Source organism: Pipistrellus kuhlii, unplaced genomic scaffold (assembly GCF_014108245.1).
Source record: "Pipistrellus kuhlii isolate mPipKuh1 unplaced genomic scaffold, mPipKuh1.p scaffold_m20_p_2, whole genome shotgun sequence".
NCBI classification, from domain to species: domain Eukaryota; kingdom Metazoa; phylum Chordata; class Mammalia; order Chiroptera; family Vespertilionidae; genus Pipistrellus; species Pipistrellus kuhlii.
In genome coordinates this window covers 98337486-98358139 of record NW_023425515.1, presented here as the reverse complement: position 1 = coordinate 98358139, position 20654 = coordinate 98337486, and the positions used below count along the sequence as shown (strand labels likewise).

The 20654-nt window shown below is 40.7% G+C and overlaps 1 protein-coding gene across 5 annotated transcripts in view; it reads right to left on the bottom strand.

The window, feature by feature from the left end:
- Positions 1-20654, bottom strand: part of PLOD2 (procollagen-lysine,2-oxoglutarate 5-dioxygenase 2) — a 215285-nt gene that overhangs the window by 70678 nt on the left and 123953 nt on the right. For all 5 annotated transcript variants that reach the window (XM_045584113.1, XM_036443746.2, XM_036443745.2 and 2 more), the window contains exons 5-7: positions 19031-19143; positions 14695-14758; positions 10466-10563 (exon numbers count right to left, since the gene is read on the bottom strand). In XM_045584113.1, coding sequence (XP_045440069.1) covers positions 10466-10563; positions 14695-14758; positions 19031-19143 — 275 coding nt within the window. The remainder of the gene's footprint in view (positions 1-10465; positions 10564-14694; positions 14759-19030; positions 19144-20654) is intronic.

The following is a 20654-nucleotide window of genomic DNA, read 5'->3' as shown; positions in this document are numbered from 1 at the left end:
TGGACCTCTTTGGGTTCCTCTTGTTTAGGACCCTCTGAGCTTCCTGGACTTGTAAGTCTATCTCTTTCACCAGGTAGGGGAGGTTGTCTGTCATATTTCTTCAAATAGGTTTTCAATATCTTGATCTTTTTGTTCTTCTGACACCTCCATAATGCGAATGTTGGTACACTTAAATTTGTCCCAGAGGCTTCTTAAACTATCTTCATATTTTTAGATTCCTTTTTCTTTTTGTTCTTCTGGTTGTGTGTTTTTTGCTTCTTTATATTTCAAATAGTTGATTTGATGCTTGTAATTCTTTATTCTACTGTTGAATCACTGTATATTATTCTTTATGTCTGTCAGTGTATGCTTAATTTCTACAGGTCCTCCCCTCCCCCAACCCCCTTTTTTTTTTTGAGGTTTCTAGAAGATTAATGAGTAACCTTATAACCCTGGTTTTGAATTCTATATCCAGTAATTTGCTTTCTTCCATTTTTTTCATTTGTGAGATGTTTCTTCATCTCCCCATTTTGGCTGCTTCCCTGTGTTTGTTTCTATGTGTTGGGTAAAGCTGCTATGATATTTTGTTCATAGCATACTTTCCCAATCCCCTTTTTGTGAAGCCCGGTTAACCATTAAGCAGGTCAGAGTGTATACCACCTGAAATTCTCAGATAACTACTTTCTTAATTTCTCTTGTTGTACTCACCATTTAAAAATTTAACATTACTTTTGCTTTATCATGTTAAAATGCTCCCTTTTATAAGTTTATTTGCTAAGTAATTGTTCCTAAGTGCCAGTACTGTGATTTTTGAAATGCCTCAACCTTCCAGGACATGGACAAGTGATGTTTTGTAGTTAGTGAGCTCCGTACCCGCATACAGCACTGGGTTGATGGCAGCACTGCAAAGTGAAGATTTTAGACAATTATTTTGATAGGCAGGCCTCTGGATCTGCTGGCTGCTGTGTTTACAGGCAAAGCAAGCTGGGTGTTGGGCCGCCTACAGATAACCTGTTAAGTACATAATGCTCCAATTGCTTTCCGTTCTCAGTGCTCTGGCTGGTGCAAGTTGGGCATTTAAGAGCAAGCATTAACTCTCGTGGGTCACCAGGGAACCATTTAATAAGTAACTAGTGGCCCAGAGATGTTCATGTATTTGTCCACGTGCCCTGGTTTTGTTACTGGTGCAGTTCACTGAAGGTCACGCCACAGTTTCAAATGTTTAATGTCTTTTCCCAAGTGAGTGAGCCAGGTCTGGCTGATTCTTATCTGTTGCCAGCTAATACATAGTAAACTAGTCAAGTTCATAATTATTGCACTCTGGCAAGGAAAAACTGATCAACAGATGTAATAGGAATTCTGAGAGGCAAAATAAATCTGAGTTATGATAAACTCATTAGATGAGTGTATGTATGCACAAGGATTTTTGAGCTAAACACCTCTATGGCTATTTTTTGGGTAACTTTTCATTTTGATATATTTTAAACTTACAGAAAATTTGCAAGACTAAAACAAGGGAGAGCTATATATCCTTCACACATACTTACTGATTGTTTATAATTTTCCTCATTTTTTCATCAGTTTCTCTATGTATCAAGCTGTCAATCCATGTACATTTTATTTTTCCTGAACCATTTTGGAGTAAGCTATGAACATGATGCCCTTTGACTCTAAATAATTCAGTGTATATATTTCTAAGAACAAAGACATTTTCAGAATAACCACAGTGTATAATGATCAAAGTTAGGACATTTAAGAATGGTGCATGCTATTATTTAATCATGGGTGGTTTTTCTTTTTAATAAATTATAATATGTAGATAGAAGAAAATGAAAGTGAATAACTTCAATTCCAAAATGCCATTGCAAGAGCTGCACTGGAGAAATTGTTATGCTATATCACTGTGAAATACAGTTGACTGAACTATTTAATGGTCATGTGTTATGTTAAATTTCAGTTAATAAAGTTGCTAGATGATCTGAAAGTCAATTAAATGAGGGTCACTTAGTAAACAACTCCTTTGCATATTTTGCATACTTCAGTCACTTTGAAGATCCCCCACCCACACACTGTCTTACCAATAAAATGATTATTGGCATTTCCTCAAGTCCGATTTTTATACTGAATTTCTAAAGCAAGTTTGAGTTAAAGATGCAGGAAAGGTTGACTTTGACTTTAATATTCATCCATAACTGAACCTCTTTGGAGCTGAATATAAAGATGAATTTCAATACTGACATCCTTGAACTTGATCACCATTCTATTGGATTTCTGGTTTTAAGTATAGAATATAGTACAAATATAATTAAGATGAAATAAAAAGCTGACAAAATTTATTTAAATCTATAACTCTGCTAAGACATTTGCTCATCCACATCTTTCCACAGAGAGTCCATTCTGGGAATTTCAAAATGTATGACACATATATACTAGGATGCAATAAGAGACTGATAGAGGACCGCCAAAATAAAGAGGACTGTTAATTTGACAAGCATTTTGTAGGAGAGTTTGTGGGAAAATAGGCATGTTCAGTTATCACATACAAAAAATCAAAATGCCAGAAATAACGATAGCCCAAACTGAAAATGTTTCCCAGGAGACTTAAAATTTCTTAGTACACATAGTTCTTTCTAAATGATTAAGAATTAGTGAAACTTTCCTTGTGAGAAATCCTTTAGTCACTTTGTAAAACTTCAATCAGGTTAGCCTGGGAATTTTAAGAAACTGCTGATCACATTAAAATCACTGAACTCACAATAGCTAAATTCACAGGACCATGCTCCCTCTTCTAAAACATTTAAATTTTATTTAATGTAATCAAATTTAAATTTTGTTAAAATAGTATACTACCAAAAAGGAATAGCACAATATTTAGTTATAGAAGTCTATAAAAACCTTGCTATTGGCATCAAGTTATTAGACAGAGAAATTGTGAACATACACACACACACACACACACACACACACACACACATGCACATGTACACACACAGTGTAAACGGCTTTCTAGACAAAATTTCTCCATTTGTAAAATTTGCCTAGAGACAGGTATGGTGATCCACAGCAATTAAAATACATATATTTTTATTGATTTCAGAGAGGCAGGAAGAGGGAGAGAGAGATAAAAACATCAATAATGAGGCAGGCACCTAAAAAGTCTATCCAGGGAGACAAAATGTTGGTGGAATAGATGAACATGTCCTGAGCCTTATCCTAGAGCAGATAAAATGAGCAACATTAAATCAAACAACATCCACCCCGAATTGGCAAAGTAGACACAGCTAGTGAGACAATCTGCAGCCAGGAAGGGGAGAGGATGCCTGGAGAATGCCCAGGGCACTGCAAAACACAAGCAACAGCCACGTGAGCAGCTTGTGCATGTCCAAGGAGCAGCAGCCCCGAGAGCACCCCCCAAACCCTCGCTCTTGCCCAAGAACCAGCAGCCACATGAGCAGCCTGTCCATGATCGAGGAGTGGCATCCCAGCATTGCCAGCCCCTGTCTGAGGAGCAGCAGTTGCACACAGCCTGCATCCATCCAAGGAGCAGCAGCAATGCAAGTAGCTCACTCTGATTTGAGGAGCAACCCACCCCATCCGAGGAGCAAGCAGCCTCCTGAGCAGCCCACCCTTATCCAAGGATCAGCAGCTGTACAAGAAGCATGTCCCCACCTGAGGAATACCCCACCCCATTAGAGGAGAAGCAGCCTCATGAGCAGCCTGCCCCCATCTGAGGAGCAACAGCTGTGGGACAAGCCTGCCCCCACCAGCCAGAGGAGCCAACACTGCTGTGAACAGCACCCACCAGAAGAGCTGCCGCTGAGGAACAGCCACTGCCATGACCACTTGTGGAGCAGTCGCTGCCTAAGGAGCCACTGCCACCCAAGAATCATCCCCTACAAGACTCAACACAGATCTTTCAGGTAGCAAAAATGGGGAGACAGCTGACAAGGGTTTGGCTCAGTGGACAGAGTGTTGGCCTGCAGATTGAAGGGTCCCAGGTTCGATTCAGGTCAAGTGGATGTGCTCAGAACCAACATACATGCCCTTAACCTGAATCGAACCCGGGACCCTTCAATCTGCAGACCACCACTCTATCCACTGAGCCAAACTGGTTTCAGCACAACACTTTTTTTTTTTTTTAAAGACATATTTTATTGATTTTTCACAGAGAGGAAGGGAGAGGGATAGAGAGTTAGAAACATTGATGAGAGAGAAACATCAATCAGCTGCCTCCTGCACACCCCCTACTGGGGATGTGCCAGCAACCAAGGTACATGCCCTTGACCTTTCAGTCTGCAGGCCAATGCTCTATCGTCTGAGCCAAACCTCTTTCGGCAGAACACTCTTTCTTGACAAAAACTCTCAGCAAAGGGGGAATAGAGGGATCAAAGTTCAACATAATAAAAGCCTCATATGACAAACCTACAGCTGAATACATTTCCCCTAAGAATAGGAACAAGATAGGGATGCATATTCTCACTACTCCTGTTCGACAAAGTACTGGAAGTACTAGCCATTGTGATCAGAGAAGAAGAATAAAAAAAAGGCATCCGCATTGGAAAAGAAGAAGTAAAACTGTCCTTATTCAGAGATGACATGATATTGTATATAGAAACGCTAAAGACTAAATAAAAAAAATTAGACTTAATGAATTCTACAATGTAGCAGGACACAAAATTAACAGCAAGAAATCCATAGCATCTCTATATACCAATAGTAAACTTACAGAAAGAGAGACTAAAAAAAATCCCATTTACCCTCACATTAAAAAAAAATTAAGATACCAAGGAATAAACTTAACTAAGAAAATAAAAGACCTGTACTCAGAAAACTACAAGACATTGAAAAAAGATATAGAGGAAGACATAAATAGATAGAAGAACATACTGTGTTTATAGATCGATAGAATCAACATCACTAAAATGTCCACACTACCCAAAGCAATCTATAGATTCAATGCATTCCCCATTAAAATACCAATGGCATATTTCACAGATCTAGAATGAATTCGCCAAAAATTCACCTGTAATAATAATAATAAAAAAGACCCTGAATAGCCACAGTAATCCTGAGAAAGAAGAACCAAGTCGGTGGTATCTCAATACCAGATTTCAAACTGTATTACAAAGCCACTGTTCTCAAAACTGCCTGGTACTGGCACAAGAACAGACATATAGATCAATGGAATAGAATAGAGAACCCAGAAATTGACCCAACTACTATACTCAATTAATATTTGACAAAGGAGGAAAGAACCTACAATCGAGTCAAGACAGTCTCTTCAATAAGTGGTATTGGAAAATTAGACAGATATATGCAGAAAAATTAAACTAGAACACCAACTTACACCATACATAAAAATAAACTCAAAATGGATAAAGGACTTAAACATAAGATGGGAAACCAGTAAAATACTAGAGGAATCCAGACACAGCAAAATCTCAGACATGCCGAAGCAATATCTTCACCAATAGAGCCCCTAGGGAAATGAAAATTAAAGATAAAATAAACAAATAGGACTATATCAAAATAGCAAAAGAAATCATCAACAAAACAACAAGAAAGCCTACTGCATGGGAGAACATAATTGCCAATGGTATCACCTTATAAGGGTTTAATCTACAACATTTACAGAGAACACATACAACTTAACAAAAGGAAAATAAACAACCCAATCAAAATATGAGCAGTGGACCTACATAGACACTTTTTGAAAGAGGACATAAGAACGGCCAAGAGACATATGAAAACATGCTTAAAGTCACTAATTATCTGAGAAATACAAATCAAAACGACAATGCATTACCATCTCACACCTGTCAGAATGGCTATCATCAACAAACGACAAGTTCTGGTGAGGATGTGGAAAAAAAGGAACCTTCATGCACTGCTAGTAGGTAGGAATGCAGACTGGTGTAGCAACTGTGGAGAACAGTATGGCATTTCCTCAAAAAAAACTAAAAATGGAACTGGGTTACAGTGACCCCTCTTCTAGTAATATATCCCAAGAAACAAGAACCATCGATCAGAAAGGATATATGCACCCCTATGTTCATAGAAATATAATTTACCATAGCTAAGATTTGGAAACAGCCTAAGTTCCCATCAGCAGATGATTGGATTTAAAAACTGTGGTACATCTACACAATGGAATACTATGCTGCAGCAAAAAAAGAAAGAATTCTTACCATTTGCAACAGCATGAATGGAACAGGAGAGCACTATGCTAAGTGAAATAAGCCAGTCAGAGAAAGGTAAATATCACATGAACTCACTCATTTATGGAATATAATGAACAACATAAACTAAAGAACAAAAACAGTTCCAGAGACAGAGAACCATCAATGAGGTCATCAAACCTCAGAGGGAAGGCTGGGGGTGGGGAGTGTAGGAGTAAGGGGGAGGGATCAACCAAAGGACTTGTATGCATACATATGAGCCTAACTAATGGACAGAGACACGAGGGGGGTGAGAGCATGATTGGGGGGGCAATGGGGTGATAAGGACACATATGTAATACCTTAATCAATAAAGAAAAAACACACATCAATGATGATAGAAAATCATTGATCAGCTGCCTCCTGCACACCATCTCCCCCTCGCCCACATGGGTTTTGAGCCAGGAACCAGGACATAAATGGGAATTGAAGTATGAACTCCTGGTCCATAGGTGGAACTCAACTGCTGAGCCAAGCAATTTTACAAGTATTTTGTCTTTCCAGAAATAAAAACCTATGCTAGATCAATACATTGTTTAGACTGTGTCATTCAAATTCCATTTATTGAAAGGCTAATACAGGGTACACAAGTGCTGAACCCCAGGAAAACAAAACATGAATGAAATAGATATGAGTTTGTAATTCCTAGGCTAAAGCCCCAGTAAGTGAGACTAAAAATCAGGTAAGTTCTACTACTGTCCAGTGTGTTGTATGTACTTGATGGACAAAGTTCCAGATATTATAAAAGCATACATAGAAGTGAAAACTAAACTGATACTAAAAGATAAACAATTAATTGGGTACAGGAGTGGAACTGGGAGCAGAGGATTACAGAATGAGTGAAATGCATGTACGAAAGACTTACAGAAAGAAGAAACATGAAACATTTGTGAAGTTCAAATATTCAGTATGGCAGGAACTAAGAAAGTGAATTATTGATTATGAAAAAACAGGTGTGTGAATATTTATTGTGCCAGGAGTTGGGTATGGGACAGTAGGTGGGTGATCACTAAACAGGAACAAAGTTTAAAAAGAGCCTTATGAGACAAGTTGAGAATTGAGAACTTTATCGAAATCCATGGAGGGCGCTGCACAGGTGAGTGAAGTGAATGGCTTCTACTTCAGCCAAAAACTTGTGTTCTAGGCTACTACTGACGGATGATTGTTATTAGTGGGAGGTTCCAGGTGGCTTAAACTAAGTAAGTTGCCAATGGCTCTGAGAAAATTAGATCAACCACCATACATAGCAGTTAGAAAGAATAGCACCTGGATTCAGAGAGAGAAGCAACTACCGCTAAAACAAAACCCAGGTTCTGGTTAACCAATTGGATGGAAGAGGAGGCAGAGCTTAAGGTGCTGAGCTCCAGGTCTCATATGACACACAAATAAATCTACCAATTGGGTATTCAGACCAAGTACCAGGAGTTAGTGGCAGAATCTGCAAATCATCATCCTTGAGAAATTTGTCGATGTAGGAGTGAAGCAAATGACCCAAAAATGTATGCAGAAGAGAAAAGGAAGATGTCTTGGATAGATACCATGGAACTCTACTAAAACAGGATAGGCAGAGGACCTATCACCTTCCACATACAAAATAAAATATTTTAAAAATATAGATTAAAGAAGAGAGAGATTGAAGAGAAAAACTAGAAAATTAGTAGACAGATCAGCAGAGCGTCATGGAAACAAAGAGAAAGAGTATGTCATGTAGAACCAAATGAGATAAAAAAAAAAAAAAAAACTATCTTTGGGTGAATTATAAATGAGGACTGACAGTGTTTTCTATTCAAAAAGGACTTAACAATCCACACAACCTGGAGGCTCATTTCCTGGTGGGTGGTAAGGTGCATGGTGGCTGTGAGTTGTTTCCACTTCTTAAAACCAACTGGCGATTGCTATTCAGAATTCCATTTTCTGTACTGTCTATAAAAGGGCTAATACCAGTGAAGCAAATTCATCATTCACAATCTAGTAATACAAGATATTGACTGGGATGATGGACCTTAATCACAGAAAGTGTATCATCCTCATACCGGATGCCTCTAACTGCAGTAGAGAGGTATGATTCTTCTCGATGTCTCTCAATATCCTATTTCATATTTTGTTTTTTTTAATCCTTACCTCAGGACATGCTTATTGATTTTAGAGAAAGAGGAAGGGAGGAGAGAGAGAAAGAGAGATTGATCAGTTGCCTTTTTCTTCTGATGATATCTTAAGCAGACAGAGTAGAAGTCAACCTGGGGAGCATTTGACCTGTGGCAGTAAAAGAAACTTCTAATTGAATGAGTACCTCTTACAAAAACACACTTTAATATTTTGTTGTTGTTGTTAATCCTCACCTGAAGATATTTTTCCATTGGTTTTTTAAAATATATATTTTTATTCATTTCAGAGAGGAGGGAAAGGGAGGGAGATGTGGAAACATCAATGATGGGAGAGAATCATCGATTGGCTGCCTTCTACACGTATCCCCACCAGGGATCCAGCATGCAACCATGTGCCCTTGACTGGAATTAAACCTGGGACCCTTAAGTTCACAGACTGACACTCTATCCACTGAGCCAAACCAGCCAGGGACTTCCATTGATTTTTAGAGAGAGTGGAAGAAAGGGGAAGAGACACAGAAAGAAAAAAATCAATGTGAGAAAGATATTGGTTGCCTCCCCCACATGCCAGGCCAGAGCCCAGGATCAAGCCTGCAATGAAGGTATGTGCCCTTGATCAAGACCAGACCCAGGACCGTTTAATCACCAGGCTGATGCTCTAGCCACTGAGTCAAGCCAGCTAGGGCCAAAATCACACTTTAAATAAAATGTTTTGCAAATTATAGTTTAAATCATGAGTTTTCTAAAATTTGATGTAATGAAATTGGTATTCATTTTTTTCTTCCACATTTATGTATCAGGAAACCACTTCCCATACAATAATTAATTGACTGAATATTGTATTAAAATGTATGAAATAAAACAAACTTCTTTATAAAAAAAAAAAAAGGGAAGCACCATGGTTGTGATGTGGAGTAGAAAAGATAGGAAGGCTGACAGGCAGTGTGAATTGAGGGGGATAGTATAGTTTGTGTTGGCTCAGTTTTGTTTTGTTTAGAGAATGGAAAATATTTGAGCGTCTTTAAAATGCTGATAAGAAGGATAATGCACCTGGGGAAATTGACACAAAATAGAGAAAGGAGAGCACATGGGAAAGCCAGCTTTATAGAGCTGGAATGGGATATAAAGCAAGGTAGAAAGATTAAATAGGGGAGAAGGAGAGTCTACTTCCATTTTGATGTTGGAAATACTGCCAAAGTGGGGTTTCCCTTGAATTTCTTCCTATGCATATAGCTTTTACTGGAATTTTGACTACTGACTTCTCTGAAACACAACTCCCCATGTTGGCCTTCCCACAAAGCAAATCTACTTATAATCTCTTTTCCATATACTTATGAGTAAAACAGCCAATTCAGCATCTCAGAACATGGTTTCGTGTGTGTGTGCGCGCACACACACACACACACACACACACACAAATCATGTTCAATTTTAACTGGATAACAGCAATATGAACTTTACCAACTTACCTATAAATTTGCAGTCAATTACATTTTTAGCAAGATCAATTATATACAATTGAAAAACGCAAAATTTCATTAGTCAATTTGTGTTTGTCAACTATAACCCAGGTTGGAAATAAGTGCAAAAGGAAGAATTTTGGGCATATAATTATACCTATATCTTAGTAGAGTTGTTACTTTAAAAAATGGTGACTCAGGTGAAACAAATGATCCCTTGACGACCTTAATAATTCCTATTAGGAGAGGATGCCCTATATCAGTGGTCAGCAAACTCATTAGTCAGTAGAGGCAAATATCAACAATACAACAATTAAAATTTCTTTTGAGAGCCAAAATTTTTAAACTTAAACTTCTTCTAACGCTACTTCTTTAAAATATACTTGCCCAGGCCATGGTATTTTGTGTAATAGCCACACTCAAGGGGCCAAAGAGCCACATTTGGCTCCTGAGTCTTGGTTTGCTGACCACTGCCTTATATGAAGGAAGTATGGCTTACTCTGTGTTTTAGATAGCGTAAAAAGTTATCATTGCTGAGAAAAAGTCATTAGGTAATCTAGATGAAATCAGATAATGTAATGTGTAAAAGATAAAGCCATTTAATTGTTGGCACCACAATAAAGCCTCTTAAAGATGTTCTACATATTGCTCCATAGTCTATCTCCAAAAAATAAGAAAATAGGGAAAAGTCACTGTGACTCACCTTGGTGGGTCCATTTCCATTAATTGCCACTGGTAATGTTTCATAAAATACATTCTTAGCCCTGGCTTTGCCATTTTCAAATTTCAGAACAACTTCATCTGAGTTAAAGAGAAAAATAGGTTTTAGTAATTTAAAACATGCATGTATATTCATATATACATATCTATATAATAAAGAGGTAATATGCAAATTAGTCCTAATAGCTGCACAGTAATGACCAATTTGCATATTAACAGACCAGCAGGAGGCTGCTCTGGCAGCAGGGGATCTTTCTGTGCCCAGGAGCCCACAGCAGGCCTGGGTCCATTGCATAGCGGCAGCTGTCAGTCAGGCCTGTGTCCTGGGCTCCCGCAGTGTGGTGACAGGCCTGTGTCCTGGGCTCCCGCAGTGTGGTGACAGGCCTGGGTCCTGGGTGCCCGCAGCAGCAGGGTCAGGCCTGGGTCCATCACCAGTTAGAAGGCATCTCCGGGTGAGGACCATCACCTCAGCCAGAACTCAAGATGGTCACCTGGTCTGGCCTGGCCCTCCTCAGAGGCAGCCCCTTTCCTACATGTACACTACAGAGGACAGACAGGGATGCCTAAGAGGCTGGGGCCATGGTGCCCCATCCCTACCCTACTCCCCTGGCCTCCTTCACCTGTAGCCCCCACAGAAGGGTATGTATGAGCGTCCTTCCCCTGCTAGCTCTCACCTCTGTCTCCGCCATCCCTCAGCACACAGGCATATCGGCTTTCAACTTGTCCTACTCACTTCCTCTCACACTCTTCTCTGGTTGGGGCCTTTGGAATCCAGGGCTCTGGGGTTTTATAACAGAGCTGGGGTGGTAAAGGGTAAACAGCACCAAAGATGGCTGATATGCCACTCACCTCTGCCTCAGCTTGACCAATCAATTCAACCTCAGAACGTGGCACTCAGAGGGGTTTCCTACTTGCCCAGCAATGGCTGTAGAGCCTCAGCCCCAGTGCCAACCTCCTCTCCCCCTTGGCCCTCCCCACAGCTGGTGCTTGCTGTAGCTCTCCACCTCTTCCTTCCATGTTCCTACAAAGGAGGCTGCATCTTTGTATGTTATATCCATATAAAGTTAGTAACGTTTTTGGGGAAAAACAAAACAAACAAAAACCGATGACCAAGAGAATGCCACAGTCAACGTCCGGAATCCGGCTCAGGAGAACAGAGAGAAGGGAGAATTCCATAAGTTGGCCAATGCCAAGCTATTTCTGTGTGACTGCCTGGTGTGTGACTGCAGAGGAAGGAGTCCAAGTTTCTCAGCAGAACACCAAGGACTTCTTCCGAGTTCTGAACCTTTGCTTTGGTTTTCAGAATTCCCTGCTCCCCATCTGTTGGCTCCCTCCCTCTGAGGGGCGCTGTTGTCATCACTTGGGTGCAACTGGAATATTATATCTCAAGAAGATTGTCCCAATGTACATATTCTTTTATCCGACGATGAAAAAAATCTCAAAGAATAAAAATGGAGACAGACTACTGTCCTTTAGGCTTAAAAAACCCAGAAGTGTCCTGTGACGAGCTGAGACTTGGTTCTGTCCATGTGCCTCAGAGAGATTGGATGAAGAAATGGTCTGGTTTGACCCTGACTTTACCCACTTACGTTACTCTTGAAGGTGTCTTTGCCAGTGTGAATAAATTGCCACCTTTTGAAATAGGGGCTCATAGGAAAGTGTGCATTCCCAACTTTTCTTGGAACAGATCTATGTTCTGCAGCTGTGCGAAATGTCCTGAGACCAGGTCCTGTCACTAGGAATCAGGGGGCACTGGAGTGGAGGCCCACCCTTCCCTCTCCCTGTGCCCTTTTACATTCAGGGATTGAGCTGAACTCACTTTGGAAGAGGCCTGGCAAGGGTGACAGGTGTCACAGATGGAAGGATGGAGAAAGGAGAGGCAGACACCCTGCTCGGTCCCTCCCTGGGTGGGGTCAGGCAGATGAAGGCCAGCCAGCCCTCCCCACAATTGGGTGAGATAGTGTCCTCTGCATCCACCTCTCACCCTGAGGGCCCAGCTACTCCCTTCAGCTCCTGGCAGCCCTCTGCGTTCCAGGACAGCACGCTCTGCCCTCACATGCTGCTCGCCTAAGTGAGAAGGAAGAGAGCAGTTGGCCCACAGACAACTACACAGAAAGATAGGGCTCACAACTGGTGAGTGCAGTGGTGGTGGCATGAGCCTCTACTGCCTCTGTGGCAGTGTGAAGGAGCAGCGAGCTCAGTGGTAAGGAGAGTGAGCAGGCGAGCGGTAAGGAGCAAGGGGTCCAGGACTGTGAGAGGGATTTCCAACTGTTGGCAAGCAAACATCCCCTGAGAGGTCCCACACTGCGAGAGAGTGTAGGCTGGCTGAGAGATGCCCCCTCTAGTGTGTATATATCTATATATACACATATATATTTTTTTCTTATTGTTATAAATTTGCTCATGCATTCGTGCTATCATGTGCTATTACACTTTTAGTAATTTGGCCTACTCCAAATCAACAGATACCCAAATGACACAGAATGAAGATTCTGAACACTTCACATACTCTAACCTGGCATAAGCAGACTGAGCCATGAAGTGTCTGGTGGAAGAAAAGCAACTTTGCAATCCTGCCTCTACCTCCTGATAGTGATGTGATCTTAGAAGAGTTAAATTAATGTCACAATTTATTCATCCGTAAAATGGGATCCTTGTCTGCCTTTCAAGGTTATTATGAAGATAATAACAATATATGTAAGGCAAATAGAATACTGCCAAGCACAATAAGCAAGGTTTCTACACTTGGCCATGACTGATAGTATTTCCCGTTCTTGAAAATCAGGTTTATTGTGGAAAGCATTATAGAGGTAGCTCAAAAAATTTAAAAATGCAACTGTTTTATGACCCAGCAATTCCACATCTGGAAATAAATTCAAAGAAACCCAAAACACTAATTTAAAATAATATATGTACCCCTATGTTCATTGTAGGGTACAAGAGTCAAGATTTGGAAGCTTCCCAAGTGTCCATCAGTAGGATGAGTGGATAAAACAACCTCTGGTACATTTATACCATGGAATACTATGCAGCTATAGAAAAGAAGGATCTCTTACCCTTTGAGACAGCATGGAGGGACTTGGAGAGTATCATGCAAAGTGAAATAAGCCAGTCAGAAAAAGGCAAATACCATATGATTTCATTCATATGTGGAATCTAATGAACAAAATGAACTAAATAAGCAAAATAGAGATAAACTTGTAGATAGAGAGCAAGCTGTCAGCTGTCTGTGGTGTAGGCATGGTGGAGAGATTGAACAAATAAAAGAGAAAAAAGAGAGAGAACAAAAACCTCCCAGACATGAAGAACAGTGTGGTAATTACTGGACAGGGGGGAGGTGGAGGAGGATAAATAAGTATAAATGGTGATGGAAAGAGACTTGACTTGGCAGTGGGACAGGGGAGGGGCTGAACACTCAATACAATGTACAGATGATGTGTTGTAGAATAATTTGTTAATTAGTGTCATCCTAATAAATTCAACAAAAAGAAAAAGAAAAAAAATCAGGCTTAATGTAATTCCAGGAATATACAAGTCATATGGGAGCAGAGAGGTATTTTTATTTGTTTTCAGATTCCTTCCCTCACTTCCTGAGCCCTCCAAACTAAATTCTTCATATTCTGAGAAACCTGTTACCCCAAGTACTACCTTGAAGAATCATATTGAATTACAAATTATTTTTAAATTTTAAGTATAATGTAGTAATGAATTAATGTATGTTGATTTTTAATATATTGATTAATTTTAATGCATTAATGTATCTCATCAAGATATATGTCTATTCAGGAAAACACACCACACTCATACACTCTACAGTGAATGTGCCCAGTTATTCGGTACCTTTCAGCTAGGAGAAAAATACTCTTATACTCTACCATTCCTGAGTAATTCTCAATGCAGAGAACTTATTATGAAAAACGTGTAACAGTAGGTGTAATTAATTTAAAACAACATATACAGTTCCAGATGGTGAGATACTAAATTCTATGTTACCTAAAGTCAGAAGCTTATCTTTTTTTGCATCACTCTGAGGTAATGATTTGGACTGAATCATTTGAACTGCATCAATAAGCTCAAGTCCAGTATTTTTTAATAATTGCAATATCTACACAGTAAACCTTGGTCAGCCCCAAAATAGATATAATAAACAGCATAGTTGAAAACACAGGTGTTCATTTGTATCCACATCAATTCATTATTTTGGAAGCATACCTACAGCTCCATTTAAAGTCTGAAAAATTTTGCATTTGTGATCCAATGTGATGTTAAGAGCTTCCTGAAATAAGAACAGAGATAATATTAAAAATTACAATGGAAACAACAAACAGCACTATCATGATATAGTTTATTCTTTAAAAAAATTTTAAAATTCCATATGTAAATTATTCCAGCAATATTTTTCAGAAAGACTATAATTTTACTATTGATTAAGAGGATAGAATGTATGGGAAAGCATCCATGCCGTTTTCCAAGCATTTCCACATCTCTATCTTCTGACTAATTCTGACCAGTGAATTGTTAGCAGAAGTAAAATAAATCACTTCCCATTTAGAGATGTCATTGCCAGTTCGGGACACTAAGTGTGCTCATTCTCTCTAGCAATGAACCAGCAAGGTTGGAGATAGCTGCTTTAGCAGCTAGGGCTCCACCCACCTCTACCAAATTACTACAATAAGCAGGAACCCCTGTTGTGCTAAGCTGTTGAGCTTGAGGGTTATTAGTGCAGCATAAACTGCTTGATAGCCAACAGGCTGGCAATTAATCTGCTTTCCAAACCTTATGATTCTCACTCAGCCCAATGTGGCTCAGTGTTTGAGCATTAACCTATGAACCAGGAGGTCATGGTTCAATTTCCAGGTTACTGGTTTGATCCTCAGTGTGGAGTGTGCAGGAAGCAACCAATCAATGATGCTCTATTATCATTGATGTTTCTATCTCTCTCTTCCTCTCCCTTCCTCTCTGAAATAAATAAAAATATATTTTATGAAACTCTTATAATTCTCTTTTAAAAAAATAAATCTTTATTGTTCATATTATTATTACAAATGTTCCTCATTTCCCCCCCTCCATTGCTCTCCTCCACCAGGTTCCCACCCCACCCTCTGCCCTTTCCCCACTCCCCATTGTCCTCATCCATAGGTGCACAGTTTTTATTCAGTCTCTTCCCACATCCCCCACTCCCCTTTTCCCCAAGAATCGTCAGATCACTCCCATTCCATACCTCTGATTCTATTATATTCACCAGTTAATATTGTTCATCAGATTTTTTTTAATTCCGTTGGTTTTTAGATTCACTTGTTGATAGTTACATATTTGTTGTTCATAATTTTTATCTTTATTTACTCTCTCTTCCGAAAGAACCCCCTTCAGCAATTCATATAATTCTGGTTTAGTGGTGATGAACTCCTTTAGTTTTTTTTTAGTTTTTTATTTTATTAGTGAAGCTCTTTATCTGGCCTTCCATTCTCAGTGATAGCTTTGCTGGGTAGAGTATTTTTGGCTGTAGGTTCTTGCTATTCATCACCTTGAATATTTCTTGCCATTCCCCTCAGGCCTGCATGGTTTCTGTTGAGAAATCAGCTGACAATCATATTGGTGCTCCTTTATAGGTAACTACCTGCTTTTCTCTTGCTGCTTTTAAATTCTTTGTCTTTTGCTCTTGGAATTTTAATTATGATTTCTGTTGGTGTGGTCCTCTTTGGATTCCTTTTGTTTGGGGTTCCGTGCGCTTCCTAGACTTGTAAGTCTAATTCTTTCACCAGGTGGGGGAAGTTTTCTGTCACTATTTCTTCCAGTATGTTTTCGGTATCTTACTCTCCCTCTTCTTCTGGGACCCCCATAATTCTGATGTTGGTTCACTTGAAGTTGTCCAAGAGGTTTTTTATATTATCTTCAACTTTCTGGATTCTCTTGTCTTCTTGTTTCTGCTGAGGAGTGTCCTCTGGCTCTTTATGTTCCAAACCTTTGACGTGATTCTTGGGATCTTCCATTCTGTTTTTAGGACTCTGTATAATATTTTTTTATTTCAGACAATGTATTCTTTATTTCTTGTTGATCCCTTATTATTTCTTGTTGATCCCTTATTATTTCAAGTTGTTCCCTTTTTGTATCCTCATAGGTCTTGTTTATTTTATTGGCCTTTTCTAGGAAATTCTTGAAAAACCTTATAAGTGTAGTTTTGAACTCTATATCCAGTCGCTTTTTGTCCTCCATTTCTTTCATTTGTGATCTGTTTCCTTGTCTCAGCATTTTCGCAGCTTCCCTGAGTTGGTAGTCTTAAAAGTCTCTGTGTTCAGCTTGGATGGGACAGAGTTTCAGGGTGGAGCCTACAGCCTTGGCTTCCATCAGCCATGCTCTATGGGGCTCCAGAGTCTCAGTGTTTCTCAGGGTCCTTCAGTACTCACTGCAAGCACCTCTGAGAGAAAGGTGCCCTGGAGCTTTTCCTGCTACCAAACAGTCTAGGCTCTCCTGCAATGGGCTCGAAACTGGGGTTCAATTCAGTTGGAAGTGGAGTTGGAAGTGGGGTTCAAAGCAGTCTGGAGCTTTAGTCTCCTTCCCACTAGGGCAATCAGCGGCATAGTCAACACTCCGTTCTCTGCATGCAGTGTGCGCACCTCTCCGGGACTTCCTCTTGCCGCTCCTTTGGGTTTCTGCCTTACAGCCCAGATTCCCTCTGTATGAGCCTGGGTCCCCAGGGTCTGGCCTAGAACTGGGGTTCAGTGCTGTCGGATCTGGGGTTCAGCACAGTCCGGAGCTTTTAACTCCTTCCTGCTAGGGAACGCCAGCCAGGCCCTCAGCCGCTCCTCCTCTCCGGCTCTGTCCTCTCCATGGACGCAGCGTGTCTCAGTACCTTAGGCTTTTACAGCTCCTCTGCTCTTCCTTCTGGTTTTCTCTTTCCTTCTCATTGTAGAATTTCCAGTCAGTCGACTTTCCTGTAGTTCTGGGTAATGTCCATTTTGTATTTTAGTTGTATTTTATTGAAATTGTTGTGTGAGGCTGCGGTTAGGCATCTACCTATGCAGCCATCTTGGATCTCCTGAGACAAGGACTCCTTGCTGTTTCTCAATGCAGTTTTTCAGCTACATTGCTCTTCACAATATTCCTAAAAATGTTTTGCATGCTACTGTAGATTGAATCTTTGTGCTCCCTCAAAATTCCTATTTTGAATCTCTAATCCCAATGAGGGTTAAGTTCAGGTTATAAGAGGGGGCTCATTGAATAGAGCATCAGCCTGGGGACTGAAGGGTCCCAGGTTCGATTCCGGTCAAGGGCTTGTACCTTGGTTACAGGCACATCCCCAGTGGGAGGTGTGCAGGAGGCAGCCGATGGATGTTTCTCATAGATGTTTCTAACTCTCTATCCCTCTCCCTTCCTCTCTGTAAAAAATCAATAAAATATATTATTTTTAAAAGAGGGGGGCCCTCATGATGGAAATTTTGCCCATATAATAAGAAACGAGTGTTTATACACCTGTGCTTGCCCTCCCACTAGCTTTTTTTCTCCATTGGTCTGTCTCTTTCCTCCTCTATCTATTCCATGTGAGGACACAGCAAGAAAATGGCCATCTCCAAGCCAGAAACAGAGTTCTCATCAGAAACTGACCATGCTAGCAACCTTATCTCAGACTTCTAGACTCTTTGAAAATAATTTTTTTCTATTGTTTAAACCATTCAGTATATCGTATTTGCTTATGGCAATACAAGCAGACTAAGACACATACTAAGCATACTCTTATGTTTAGAGAGAAATTTAAACAGGATTTAGACAACCAAAAATATTACAAAAACAACAGGGAGGAAGCACCCTAAGCAAAGACCAGTAAATAAGATTCAAAGCACTTTCTTAGTTGAACTACAAGCAAAGAGTAGTAGCATGTGCATCCACATCAAAAGGAGGTTTCTCTCCAGATGAGAGGCCAAGTCCCTCAGGCTTGCCATAGTGGGCAAACAGAGGGAAAGTAAAATACAGAGATGAAGAAAAATATCTTAAGAATTGAGTTTCTTAAGTATTAAGTGTCTAATGATGATATTTAGGTGATTGAAGTACTTATCTAAGATACAGAAACAATATAGCTGCAAATTCACTGTAAAATGTACTTTTAAGAAAAGGTTTGATAATGACAACATTCATGAATACATACTTCAGTAAATTCTAGAACTATAATAGTTATATTAGGTAAATATATTAAAAAATATTATTACATTTGAGCTTTGGTTTTGCTTTTCTCCAAAGTTTCATTTAAGTCAATCTCAGGACTGCTATTTGCCCCAACTTCACTCCTCCCACCCTTAATTACAGAATTCAGATTTCTAGCAGGATACATGTACCCTTAATTACAGAATTCAGATTTCTAGCAGGACCATTTTATTTGCATATAATATGTAGCCATACAAATGTGTTGCAGTCAAAGAAAATATTGTGAGAAGGAAGCTGACAAAACTGAGATGGTCCCTTATTTACTCCTCTGCCTGCTAATTGCCAGGAAGCTCCAGCAGCCTTCTTGGTCAAGGGGGTTACATTGAAAGTGGGAGCAGGAGCTATTACATACCCTCTTCAGTGGATCAATGTAAATTTTAGTATAAAATAGCTGATCATCATCATTATCCTCTAGGTTCCACTGTTGAACTATACGGTTGATATATGGAGCATAACCAATAAATCCTGCAATACAACAGATAGAGAATAGAGAAATTAGTAGTCAAAGACAAAAACTCATGTGTATGTTAATTCCATTGACCCATTACACAGTTATAGAACCCATTAGGTCAAATTTTTAGGCTGGAACATCACAGCTCACCATGAGAAAAATATGAGTTATTGAGATTCCTTTGTTTTATATGTAAACTAGTGGCCTGATGCACAAAATTCCCTCTCCAAACTTGGACACCTCAGGGGACATCCCTCTCGCAATCTGGGACTGCTGGCTCCTAACTGCTTACCTGCCTGCCTGCCTGATTGTCCCTAACCACTCTGCCTGCTGGCCTGCTCATTCCCAATTATCCCCCACCAGCCTGATCACCTCCAACTACTACCCTGCTGGCCTACTTATCCCAGCGGCCCCCCTGCCAGCCTGCTCATCCCCAACTGCCCCGTCACCAGCCTGATTTTTCCCAACTAGCTCCCCCTGCTGGCCTGTTCAACCCCAACAGCCCTCCCAAGTTGGCCCCTAACTGCCATTACCTTGGCCCCGCCACCATGGCTTTATCCAGAAAAACATCCAGAAGGTCTCTTGGAAGGTCTCCTAGTCTAATTACCATATTAACCTTTTATTATTATAGATAGAGGCCTGGTTCATGGGTGAGGGCTGGCTAGTTTGCCCTGAAAGGTGTCCTGGATCAGGGTAGAGATTCCTTGGGGGGCAGGGGGGCCTGGATGAGGTGCCTGTGGTGGTTTGCAGGCCGGCCACGCCCTCATTGGGGTGGAGGTCCCCACTGGGGATGGTGCTGGCCTGGGCAAGAGGCTAGGGCAGTGTGCAGGCTGGCCATACCCCCCCAGCAGGGACCCTAACCCCTGGGGGTGTGGCCAGCCTGGGTAAAGGGCCTGAGGGCTGTTTTCAGGCTGGCCATACCTCATTTATGGTAGGGGTCTCGCTGGGGTGTCTGGCTATCCTGGATGAGGGTCTGAGGGCCGTTTTCAGGCTATTCACATGCCTTTCAGGGTGGGGGTCCCTGCTGTGGTGCCTGGCCAGCCTGGATGAGGGGCTGATGGCTGTTTTCAGGTTGGCCAGGCCCTACCCCAAGGGGGCATGGCAAGCCTGAATGAGGGGCTAAGGGCCACTCTCTCAGCAGCTGGCCCCAGCGACTTGAGCCTCCTGCGTGCGTGCTCAAGCTAGCTCCATGGCTGCCATCCATAGGCCCCTCATTCAGCAGCCAGCCCAGGCAGGTGGAAAGCTTGGCTTCCTCCATCACTGAGGGTAACCCAAGCCTCCCACCCTCTCTAGTTGGCTCTGTGGCTGCTGCCATCATTGTCCCACTAATTTGCATATTTCCTCCTGATTGGCTGAGGGCATTGCAGAGTAATGGTCAATTATAATATTTCTCTCTTCTTAGTATAGATTGCAATATAGTGAGTTTTAATACCAATTGCAAATCAAAGATTCTTTCAATAAATATAGCCCCTAAATTAACTTATACTGAGAAGGCTAAAAAGGGCTAATTCCAATGTAACTCTGA